At 34.1% G+C, this 12,769-nt stretch overlaps 1 protein-coding gene across 9 annotated transcripts in view; it reads right to left on the reverse strand.

Moving 5' to 3' along the window:
- Nucleotides 1-12,769, reverse strand: part of RICTOR (RPTOR independent companion of MTOR complex 2) — a 122,947-nt gene that overhangs the window by 35,512 nt on the left and 74,666 nt on the right. For all 9 annotated transcript variants that reach the window (XM_086677464.1, XM_086677437.1, XM_025923571.2 and 6 more), the window contains 10 exons: nt 9,600-9,667; nt 8,504-8,586; nt 7,044-7,131; nt 6,428-6,518; nt 6,254-6,320; nt 6,028-6,108; nt 3,502-3,602; nt 940-1,105; nt 532-633; nt 359-405 (listed from right to left, as the gene is read on the reverse strand). In XM_086677464.1, the coding sequence (XP_086533590.1) occupies nt 359-405; nt 532-633; nt 940-1,105; nt 3,502-3,602; nt 6,028-6,108; nt 6,254-6,320; nt 6,428-6,518; nt 7,044-7,131; nt 8,504-8,586; nt 9,600-9,667 (894 nt within the window). The remainder of the gene's footprint in view (nt 1-358; nt 406-531; nt 634-939; nt 1,106-3,501; nt 3,603-6,027; nt 6,109-6,253; nt 6,321-6,427; nt 6,519-7,043; nt 7,132-8,503; nt 8,587-9,599; nt 9,668-12,769) is intronic.

The following is a 12,769-nucleotide window of genomic DNA, read 5'->3' on the forward strand; positions in this document are numbered from 1 at the left end:
GTAAAAATGGCCATCATTTTGAGAGGGAAACACTATGTCCTTATTATGTCATCCTCACACATTAGGGTTAAGATTACCATATGGTTGATATTACCCCAATCTGAGAAACTTTTATCTGAAGTACATCAAGTGTTCTAAAACTAAAACCAAAATATAAATAACTAGAAAAAGAATTAGCTGATGATTTTGGGTTATAAGACTAAAACTCAAAAATGTATACATGTACCTACTAAATACCAACCACTAAAATGTATGTATCTATCTTTAAAATACCAATTATTACTTTTCATGGGTATTAGGCATAATATAATTCAAATCTAAGTTCTTTTGATTTAAATGCAAAACAGTTGTTACATACCTGTGCAACTGTTCATCTTTATAGTTTCTTAGATTTACATTTGGCCACTAGAAAAACATAATATGTTATATCATATATGTATTTATCAATTCCCAAACATTTAATTGTGATGAATTACAATGAATAATAAAATGAAGCCAATCAAGCCATGACCAAGAAGTATCCTGCCATACCTTAAGAATGGTCCCTATAAGATTCCAATTCCATTCAAGATTCTCTTTATGTTGAAGGACTTGGCTATCTCTAAGGTTCATTAAAAGAGCTTCCTCTGTATCCTAAGACCATCAGAAAGTAATAAGGAAAATTAAAGCAAATTATCTTCACATTGAGAAGACTAAGTTCAAATTTTAAAAATAAAAAGAAAGATTTTTCATTTAAGGATGAATTGTGAAGGCTTTTTAACTTTAAAAAGTTATAAAAACATAGCTCTAAACTACCTGGTCATTATAAAACTGAAATGCCATTTGAAGATCCATAAGCATGAATAAAACTGCAAACTCAAGCAAGTATATGCACATTAAAATCCATCGGCTAAAAAATTAGGAAACTAAGTTAAAACCTGCGGTATTTCATGTCAGTACCTTAAGAACAAATATATCTTTCTGGACTCGGAGATACTGATCCCGTTTCTGGTGTGTTGCAATTGCTTTCTGAATAATGTGATCTAAATGGAGGCTGTAAGGCTTAGGTCCTCGTTTCTTCATTTCATGGAAGCGTTTTAAACAGTTCAAGGCTGCACTGGCTCGCCTAATGAAAAAAAACTGAATTAGTTCTGTAGCAAAGTTAGCATTATGCTATCTATCTACTGAGAGAGAGAGAGAGAGAGAGAGAGAGAGAGAGAGAGAGAGAGAGAGAGGGGTTCTTAAGCAGGCTCCATGCCCAGCGCAGAGCCCGTTGCAGGGCTCAATCCCACAGCCCTGGGATCATGACCTGAGCTGAAATCAAGAGTCAGATGCTCAAATGACTAAGCCACCCAGGTGCCCCAAAGCTAGCATAATTTTAAAGAGATCAATCTGGTAAATTACTGTAGTAAAATATATAAATTCAAGGCCAGAGATTGTTACTAAAAAGTAAATCATTTAATCAAATTTGGAACCACAAAGAAAAAAATATCAAGAACACTGCTGATTTGTATGAAGAAACACAAATTATTTAGAGCCAACTAAATATGTATTTACTAATCATTTTTCCTGTGGCGGTGGGCACTTTTTATATTATTGGTTTTAAGAACTACAAAGTCTGAAATCTAGTGTTCTCTGTTTTCTTATAAAAGTTTAAAAAACTCGCTTTTCACATTTAAATCCTTAATACATCTGAAACTGATTTTTATTTATGGTATGACACTGGAATATTTCATTTCTACTCCCTGTGGATAATCGATGATTCCAGTATCAACCTGTACAGTCTCTACTTCCCTCATTGATCTACAACTGTAAATGGTATCCTTTCACATATTGTTTTTAATTCCTTGTTTGTGGTACATAAAAGCACAGTTCTCAAGAATCTGGTGGCAATCAAGTCTCAACTACAGAAGTTCTGGTAAATACAAATCAGATTTAAAATTTAAAAACCTTGAGATGTGTTCAGATTAGCAAGTATTTAGAAGTAAAGAGAGCTTGCTGAGCTAAGAAAAACAAAAACAAAAGCCATTATAAGACTGTTATTACTGAAATTTTGAAGGTAAATTTGAATTCTTCATAAACCCTAAAATTCATGGCCATAATCTAACCCAGAGAGTTTAGGTCTACCAGGCTTTGGGAAATACATTTTTCCATCATGTTAACTACTAAAATAAAAACTGAAAGGGGAGCCCTGGCTGGCTCAGTCAGTACAGCATACCGCTCTTGATCTCAGGGTCATGAGTTCGAACCCCACATTGGATGTAGAGATTGTTTACATTAATACATTTAACAAAGAAAAAAGTTGAAAGCTATCAGTACTAATGGAAGCCTAGAGTTAGAACTGAGACAGATGATCCCTATGGCTTTTAGGGATCTTCAGTCTACTAAGTAATAGTATATTCATAGGTAAAATTAAAATTAATAATACATTATTTATTTATAGTGAGGCCCGTTTATGTACTTTTGAATTTAAAAAACTTTTTTTTTTTTTTGAGAGACAGAGAGGGTACAAATGAGCAAGGGGCAGAGAGAGAGAGAGAGAGAGAGAAGCAGGGCTCACCCAGGGCTTGTGTTTTACCCAAAGCAGGGCACGAGCTGACCCCGAAGCGGGGTTTGTGCTCACCCGAAGCGGGGCTCATGTGTTACCCAATGCAGGGCTCGAGCTCACCTGATGTGGGACTCAAACTCACCAACTATGAGATCATGACCTGAGCCAAAGTCAGATGCCTAACAACTGAGCCACCCAGGCACCCAAAAGCTAACTTTGAAGAAATGTGTAACTGTTAATAAAAATTCATAGTTCTGAATAGCTAATGAACTGCATTTTACTAATGTTACCAAAAAAAGTCCAAATATATAGATTTCTCTGATAATAGGCAGAATAAAAAAAAAAAAAAGGAAAAAACACCCCTGCTTAGACATAATCTTAACTAAATGAAAAGATTCCTACTAGCACTTTCCAATCAAGCTTCTTCATCTTTACCTTTTAAAGTATATGTTATTATTAGCACTGAAATTCCACCAGAGCTACAGCTGTATTACCATACTCTTGGTTAAAAATTCTGTTTGTAGTATCTACTTCAGTATTAACAGTTTAGTTTACTTCAATGCCTACAGTATGAGTTACTAAATTCCAACATTTTTAATTACACACATAAAAGAATACATTGTTTTAATATTTGTGCTTTGTTAACTTGAAATATTTTAGACATTAAAAAAAGAGCCTGAATTGCTGCTGAAAACATAAAACAGTCAAAAAAATTCTCAACCAACAATTTTAATGATGAAGTAGATGGATGTCCTTGTCCAGAAATATGCTAGAAAAACCTGATTTTACTAAGCTATAATACTTGGTAGCCTAAAATACAAATTATTAAATAATACTATTAATTTTCCTTTACCTATGAGGCTTTCCTAAAAAAACAATTAAAAAAAACCTAAAAAATTTTAAAAAGAAGAGAAGATCATCTAAGTGGGTATTAATATCAGACACAATCTTTGCTACAGAGCTCTGATACTTACAGTCTCTTTTCCTTGGGGATATCAAAAGATGCAGCCATATTCATTAGGGTTGGCAGGCAGTGCAAATGATGGCTATGTGAATGAGGAAGAATTGTATTTGCCTAAAATGAAACATAACATTTTTTAAGAGTTGATAAGTAGAAATATTTTATTCTAGAATATCCATAGATAAAATACTAAAGGCTTTACTCATGAAATTAACTTAATGACTTTCCAGTACACTTATTTATAATTTTTTATCTTATCTACTTTCAACAAGGATGAGACAGAATAAAGATACAGACTCACATTAATAAAACTCCAAATTTTATAGATCCTATAACTTTATAATTTTTAAGCAGTAATCAATTAAATTCAATTCTTAAATGATTTAAAAGGATTACATATCAAAACTTAGATCCAGTGCTATAATTAATCCTGCTTTCTAAACAAAACCCACCACTCAATTTGCTTTCTATCAATGAAGAAAGATAATAAACAATGAACTAACACCAATATACTTAAAATGACCAGCTTTTATATTTCAAGGGAATCATAGAACCCTGGTCAGGGAGGAAAGGAACAGATGAAATTTATTTTTAAAAAATTCTTCATTTAAAAGCAACTAATTCTAGATATTGATAACCTTATAGAAAATTATATACTAAGAATTAAAATAAAAATCAGATCTGAGAAACCTGTAATATTACTTAATTCCTCCATGGATAGGCTGAATGAGAATGCAGCACACGGCTGAACAATTCCCTGATAAACAAGACAGTTCTTTTTTTTTTTTTAGTTTTATTTTTATTTTTTTAATGTTTTATTTATTTTTGAGACAGGGAGAGACAGAGCATGAACAGGGGAGGGTCAGAGAGAGGGAGACACAGAATCTGAAACAGGCTCCAGGCTCTGAGCTGTCAATACAGAGCCCGATGCGGGGCTCGAACTCACGGACTGCAATATCATGACCTGAGCCGAAGTTGGCCGCTTAACCGACTGAGCCACCCAGGCGCCCCATCAAGACAGTTCTTAAACTCTGTTTAATTCTCTTTATCTCACTCACAGAGCCCAGCTGCTATGTGGAAAAAAAAAATACAAAACACTAGGGGTGGGGGAGGACTGAAACAACAGAAATAAAAAGTATTCTGCCAATAAGAGAAAACCATAACATAATTTTAAAAGATCTGCCACAGGGTTACTTCTTCCTTAATGAATTGAAAGTGGTTCCTTTTATTTAGCATTCTATTAACAAATAGGTGACCTAGAAACAGGAATTTCTACTTGCAAACAATCAGTTCTCCCATTCCTTGATTTGCTGGGACTAGAGAATGGTCAGATCACTTTATTAGCTCCTTTTTTCCAGAAGTTACTGATGTCACAAAAATCAAGGCAAAAAAAAAAAAAAAAAGATTCTCACCCTCTAAACCTCAACCCACAAGTGTGCAGAGAAAAATGTGTTCAAACAAGGGAGTTCTATTTAGAAAATTTTCACAAAGTTTTCTAAAATTGAGGCACTATTTGCAACAATGTGGATGGAACTGGAGGGTATTATGCTAAGTGAAATAAGTCAGAGAAAGAAAGATATCATATGTTTTCACTCATATGTGGAATCTGAGAAACTTGACGGAAGACCATGAGAGAAGGGAAGGGAAAAAAATTGTTACAAACAGAGAGGGAGGCAAATCATAAGAGACTCTTAAATACAGAGAACTGAGGGTTGATGGGGCGAGAGGGGAGTGTGGGGAAAATGGGTAATGGGCATGGAGGAGGGTACTTGTTAGGATGAGCACGGGTGTCGAACATAAGCGATGAATCATGGGAATCTACTCCCAAAGCTAAGAGCACACTGTATATGCTGCATGTTAGGCTAACTCGACACAAGAAATATTTTAAAAATATAATGAATAAAATTCAGGCACTGATTGCCATATTATTTCTACTGCTACCTGATAAAAATATCTAGTTTTGTAATTTCTTGCTTATTAGGCAGAATATCTTTCTGAGATACATTAAGATTTATAGGACTCAAAATGTCAGTATCAAAAGTGAGTATAAAAATCAATATTCAGTACTTATTAAAATATTTTTTAATTTTTAATGTTTTTTATTTATTTTTGAGACAGAGACAGAACATGAGCAGGGGAGGGGCAGAAAGAGAGGGAGACACAGAATCTGAAATAGGCTCCAGGCTCCAAGCTGTTAGCACAGAGCACGATGTGGGGCTCAAAGTCACAGACTGAGATCATGACCTGAGCCGAAGTCGGATGCTCAACAGACTGAGCAACCCAGGCGTCCCAATATTCAGTACTTTTTAATTTTTACATTTGTTCCATTTATAAAACTAGCCTATACATAAATACACACACACACACACACACACACACGTATAGATAAATACAAGGCATCAAGGCTCTTTGCAATGTAGAGACAAATAAAAAATGAACTTTACTTTTTGAGGTACTACAAAGTAACATTATTAAAATAACCTTTTTATAAATTAAAACAGTAAATGGTATGAAACATAATCAGGAGTTGTGAACTTACCATATGGAGAAGCTCTCCTAAGAGGATGGTAGCTCTAACTGAGATATGGTCATCACTGTTTGTTATCACTTCAACCAAGCCCTTTGAAAATAAGAAAGAAAATATTATAGTTGCAAAATAGTATCTAGGAAGAAATGTATGCATCATATATGCCTGTTGCTCTGAAAGAACTCTGTCAGAGAAAATTTTAAAAAATAAAATAAAGTTAAGGTTTATTAAGTCTTGCCTCTAGAAGTCCATTACGAATAAATGCAGAGAGTATCAGCGCCAAGTAATTATCCATGAGGTCTGGCCTAGAAATAAACACAGCACAGAAAGAGTTTAAATACTGTTCAATGTATTACATAATTGAACATAAAAACAGTAACTAATAAATTTGAACTATTTCTCAAAATTCTACCTGGATCTGGCACGATGAGGAAGAATAGTTTTTGCCTCGGCTGCTACAAAGCCATCTGAAAGCCTCCAACTGTCTTGGAATCTGCCTGGATCTAAATAGTTAAAACCAGGTGGTTAGAAAAAAATGAAAAAAATCACTAAAACATATCAGTTAACCATCAGCTAGTCAGGCTATAAATAATGTTTTAAAATGTTAGTTAAATAAATAGACTGAAAAGGCATACAGAAAAAACTGATTTCTTAATGTACACAGATCTAAACTTCTTTCATTTTGGGTCTTAGGAGTCATTTGGCTAAAACGAAATGAGAATGAGATAATCTAATCTGAGAATTACATCAGTTTCTTATCTCCTCTCTTCCTTTCAAATTTGTCCATCTTTCTATTAATTTCACTGTTCATATGCAACAGCTAGGGTCATGAGAAAAAATTTTTAATTTCTTATTTTTAGAAATTTATTTGACATTTTATTTTCATATCAATTCCATGATGATGCAATAAGAAGATGATATTTAATATTTAGTTCACTATTTTGCTTTTAAAGGACTCTGACTCTATCAGATAAACCATTTAAAAAATTACAATATAGGAACAGATACAAATGTACTTCGATACTTACCTACACTAAGCAGTGCTTCTATGAATTCTTCAGTCACAACAGGTAGAGGAAGACGAAATATATCATAGAGTACTTCAAGCAGACCTCGCTACAAGTGCAAATAAATACAGTCCATTTATTTTTATGGAATGAATCATTTAAATTAAGAAACTAAAAAATTGAAAAGAGTTTTTTAAATGTCTTATTCACAGAATAAAATACTGATAAAGACAAAACTACTGTATGTTAGAAAATTACCATATCAGGCCTATATTACACAAGAGATAACTACAGCATGCTTACTATATACACGATTTAATCTTTCCAATAAATCTTTTATTATCCCCATTGTAGTAGATATGGAGAAATAGATTTACAGGTTAAAAGTAATTTGCCCAAGGTCATGGAGCTATCAATACTAAAATCAGGAGTCAAATCTGAGTTGGCCAGACTCCCAAAACCATGTTCTTTCACCATCTGCTAAGTAAGCAGTCAAGTGAATTGCCCTAATCTTTAGCTCCCTGCTTATAGGTCTTTCCATCTACAATCACATCTTTCCACTTCCGTTCTAAACGCTTTTCACTTCACATTAAGCAAGGCACCATTGGCTAATATTTTCTAATATTTTTAAACTCCAGGTTTGGTTCAAACAAAGAAAAACAAGAAAAGGGCAAATTTATTCTTTTGAACACAATTAAAACAAAAACATTTAAGTGGAGAAGGAAGAACCACCAAAGAATTTTTTTCCTCCAATTTCAATTTGTTTCAGCTGTTTAATATAAATTGTTATGCATTAACAATTTAGGAATATATCTAATAAGCATATAAATATTAAACTAATTTTAATCAAAACCGCCACTCATACATATTATGAAAACATAAGTTAGAAGGCATAAGATACATAAATACTGTATTTAGTTTTTACTAAATATATTTCTGTACTGCTTGAACCTTTTATGAGAATGCCCTTCCACATTGTTTGCATTTTTTAATGAATAAAGTACAATTGATTTCATATTTTAATCCAGTTTTTAATACAGCCACAGTTCCTAACAACATCAGTATTTCAAATTTTTCACATTATCCTTAGGGTTCAACTAAGCAGTATACATTTATTCATGTATTTGTTTAAAAAAATTTTTTTAATGTTTATGCATTTTTGGAGAGAGAGACAGAGCATTAACAGGGGAGGGGCAGAGACACAGAGGGAGACATAGAATCTGAAGCAGGCTCCAGGCTCCGAGCTGTCAGCACAAAGCCCAACACGGGTTAGAACTTAAGAACCATGAGATCATGACCTGAGCTGAAGTTGGACATTTAACTGAGCCACCCAGGGACCCCTATTCATGTGTTTTTTTAAATGACCTATGATATAGAATAAGGAAAAGGCAACACCTGAAATAGATTTTTTTTTTTTTTGAACAAATAATCTCCTCTGTTAAAAGTCTAGGAATAAAACAATTAGAGTAACTTTTACCTACCCTTATTTCCATATTTGGTATACAAAGTACTCCAATTAGAGACTGGATCCCAGAGTTTCCAGGTTTGCATAAATTAATAATACCTACAAAGGATAAAAAGGGAAATTACTGATTTAAATTTCAAAAAAAATCTATAGTATTCATAATATAAAATCTGCAGTATCTTTCCAAATAATTTCCAAAACTGTGCTATTATTTGGTTATCAGAAGTAACATTTCCCTGTTGACTAGAGATTATTAGTAACTTTATCATTTAAATTCCTTCTTCTATTTGTTTCATACCCAAAAATGTTCATGAATCTGTCTACTACTCCTGTTTACTGATGACTGGTTTTCAGAAAGTAATACCAGAGAGAGTAAGACAACATTCTGTCTTTCTTATATAATACCCTCTTAACCTAAAGTGGAGTGAAAAACTTGCTTGGCTTTTGTCTTTTAAAAGTTTAATTCTAAAATTTATTGAATACACAAAAGGCTGTACCTGACAGACTTCAATTAATCTTTATAGATCAAAATTTTAAGTGAAATAATTAAATCAAACAATTTTAAGCACATTATTATGTCACAAAGGAAGTTATGTGAAGAGCCAATAAACACGGACAAAATATTCAATATTCAGTCATTGGGGAAATCCAAATAACATTCCCAATGAGATACCACTTTACACCCATCAGAACGGCTAAAATTAAAGACAACACGAAATGCTGGCAAGGATGCAGAGCAACTGGAACTCTCATACACTGACGATGGGGGTAAAAAATGGTGTAAGTATGCTGAGAAAAAGTCTGTCAGTTTCTTACAAAAAAAACTAAACATGCATCCACATTGTGACCCAGAAATTCTGTTCGGGTATTTACCCAGAACAAATGAAAGCTCATGTCCACAGAAAGACTTTTTAATTGCTCTGGTAATCATTAGCACACTGACTTACAAATAGACCATTTTAATAATTTTGTACAAATCCCTCTGACTCTAATAATAATGTATAAAGTTAAGACTAGGTTAACATCTAAATCAGATGATGCAATAGTAATTTAACATATGACAAAATAATCAAGTTTTTCTTACTGGATGTTAAAGCAGCAGAGTAACTTACCTGCCCATGACCGGAATGTTGCTATGATTCCCATTTTACTGGCTAGAAACCTCGCTTCTCTGTCTTCTCTGTTTGAAAGTGGAGCAGAGACCCAAGAAATTAAATGTTAAAATAAAAAAGTGTGATTTTTTTCTACTGTATCAGAAAAAAACCTATCATTAACATTTAAATGTTCACACAGGAAATAACACGTTAAAAAAAAAAAAGATCTACCTCAAAGAAAATTACCCAATTATATACTGACTCCCACCCCAATTTAAAATTCCCAACATATTGGTTTAAAATAAGTTATAAATTCCACTTTTTAATTTAGTTCGACTTTTTCTACTCTTTCTGAAAACTATTCTTAGATACCTCATTAACACCTTTAATTGAGCACTAGAGGGGTGCCTGGGTGGCTCAGTCAGTTAAGTGTCCGACTTCAGCTCAGATCATGATCTTGCGGTTCGTGAGTTCAAGCCCGCGTCGGGCTCTGTGCTGAGAGCTCAGAGCCTGGAGCCTGCTTCAGATTCCGTGTTTTCCTCTCCCTCTGCCCCTCCCCTGATCACACTCTGTCTCTCTCTGTCTCTCAATAATAAACGTTAAAAAAAAAAAAAAAAATTTGAGCACTAGAAGCAGCAACACCCTATTTAATAAGTATCTCTGTCACAAGGCTTAGCAAAGAAAATTACCTTTTACTTTTGCCACATGCAATCCTTTAAGTATTTATTTATTTAACCTCTACTCCTAACTTGGGGCTTGAACTCAAGACCCCAAGATCAAGAATCACATGATCTTCCGATGGAGCCAGCCAGGTGCCCCAACGTGTATTCTCTTTACTTGAAACTTCTTGTCCAAATTTATTTGAACATTTCTAACAAGTAAGCCCAACAACCCATATTATTAAAAAACTAGATATTAATATCAACAGCTGCTTTCTTCTCTTAAAATTGTGTATCCAAACTGTCTCACTTGTTCTTTCCCATACAATAGTTCATGACCGCTAATTAAGCAATATAACTATTTACATTCATTATATATTTTCCATGTATGGCTTATGGCCAGTTTCAATACTTAATAGCAATCTTACACTATGCCACCTCAACCCCACCTCTATTCTGTGTCTGTTTTTTTCTGTGCTATCTTTTTTCTTTCCTAATAAAATCCTTAAACAGGTCTGAGAATACAGAAATTGAGAACTTAGAAAACAAAAACAGAGGGGATTAAAAAAAAGACAGAAAATCAAGTTAAAAGAATGGTGAGTAATCAGAGTCTACAAAAGAGGAATGAAACACTTAACAATAAACACAAACAAGCCACCCTAAGCTTGGCAGCATCAAATAAATGAGAATGCAACAGAAACTGAAATGAGGAGATGAGGTGGTGAAAGAAATGAGAACTGGACAACTATGGGATAAAGCTTCTGGTGCTCCTTCTCTTAAAAATGTTAGTGACAAGGGAGCCTGGATGGCTTTGGTGGTTAAGTGTCTGACTCTTGGTTTCAGCTTAGGTCATGATCTCAGGGTTCCTGAGTTTGAGCTCAGTGTCAGGCTTAGCTAAGAGTGCAGACCCTGCTTGGGATCCTCTGTCTCTCTAGGGGATCTCTGTCTTGGGATCTCTGTCTCTCGAGAGGAAGAGAGAGAGAGAGGGAGAGCGAGAGGGAGAGTGAGTGAGAGAGGGGCCCTGCTCATGCATTCTCTCTCAACAAACAAACAAACAAACATTTAAAAAAATGTGAATGACACACCTATAGTGACTGCCTGGTAATCCATTCTCTAACATATTCAATAAATTTGTAGCATTTTAAAAAAAAAATCACTCATTTTCTTGTTTCCTGGCCATAATGTACCTATACTCTAGGAAATACCCATACTCTAGGAACTTAATGAATATGTAGAAACAAACAGGTAAGGAAGGATTTTGGTGGAATGTACTTTTCCCTCTCCAACTCTAAAAAAATACCCAGGCTCATCTCTCATTCATCCTGGTAGACAGAACTCTAAAAACGTCCTCCAACCCCTGAAGATTCTATGCCTTAATCCCTCGACACTGTGAATATGGTATCACTGCCACGTTGTCACTAATTTATGTTATACAGCCTGGCAGATCATCTGGTAGGCTTGATCTAATTGGAGAGCTTTCACCAGCTGGTGGTAGAAGAGAAAGTCAGAGAGATTCAAAGTAAAGGGTTCCAGGAATTTTTTTCTGTTTGAAGACAGAGGGAGCCATGTGCCAAAGAAAGAGAGTGGCTTCCAGAAGCTGAGAGTAGGCCCAGCTGACAGCAAGGAAACCGAGAACTCAGTTTTACAATAGCAAGGAAGTAAATTCTGCCAACAACCTGAATGAGCTTGGAAATGGATTTTTCATCAGAATCCCCAGATAAGAGCTGTGCAGACTTATGACCTACTGAGCTATGAGTTAATAAACTGATGTTATTTTAAGCTGGTACATTCATAGTAATTTGTCATGTAGCAATAGAAAGTGTATTTCTCCCATCAAGAAGGACAATGCTAAATATCATAAGGAAAAGCCAAGAAAAGGGCTAAAAGAATCCCAATCCATAAGGAGTAAGGTTTGAGAAGTCTTAGAGAACACCTTTTTTGATTTCTTAGCTCAGATCATGAAATGTTAGGGTGTGATGAGTCCACAGGGATAGAAGTGATTACAGATCTGAAACCACTATTTCATAAAAATGAAAAAAAAAATCTCCATTTCGTAATATTCTAAAACTTAAGAATTTTAAGTTGTATACTATCTATCAAGTAAGTGCTTATTTATGTCTGCAATCCAACAATTCTACTAGAAAAACACTTCATATTTATTGTAATTATACCCTCTGCAAAATCTTCACAGATAATACACTAATACATTGATAATACACTGATTCCCTGAATCAATTTAGTTATCTCAGAATACCTAGTGAACATGTGCTTTTCTCTCCAAAAAAAAACTCTGAAAATTACCCTATTTCTAGAAAACCTTTTCTCTCTCTCCTTTTATTTCCTTACTAACTTTACTTTCAAAATTCTACAGAGTATATCTTTCTGCTTACTCAGTTTGTTAGGGTAGCTCTTCATTCTATTCCCTTTCGTTTTTCATTCTTTTAGTCTCTCAATGCAATTATGCTAAAAATACATACAAGAGAAAAACAAAGATCTAGGTTTCTACCACAGCCCATCTTATATTTTTTT

This window comes from Puma concolor, chromosome A1 (assembly GCF_028749965.1).
Source record: "Puma concolor isolate L17-30 chromosome A1, mPumCon1.1.hap2, whole genome shotgun sequence".
Lineage (NCBI taxonomy): Eukaryota > Metazoa > Chordata > Mammalia > Carnivora > Felidae > Puma > Puma concolor.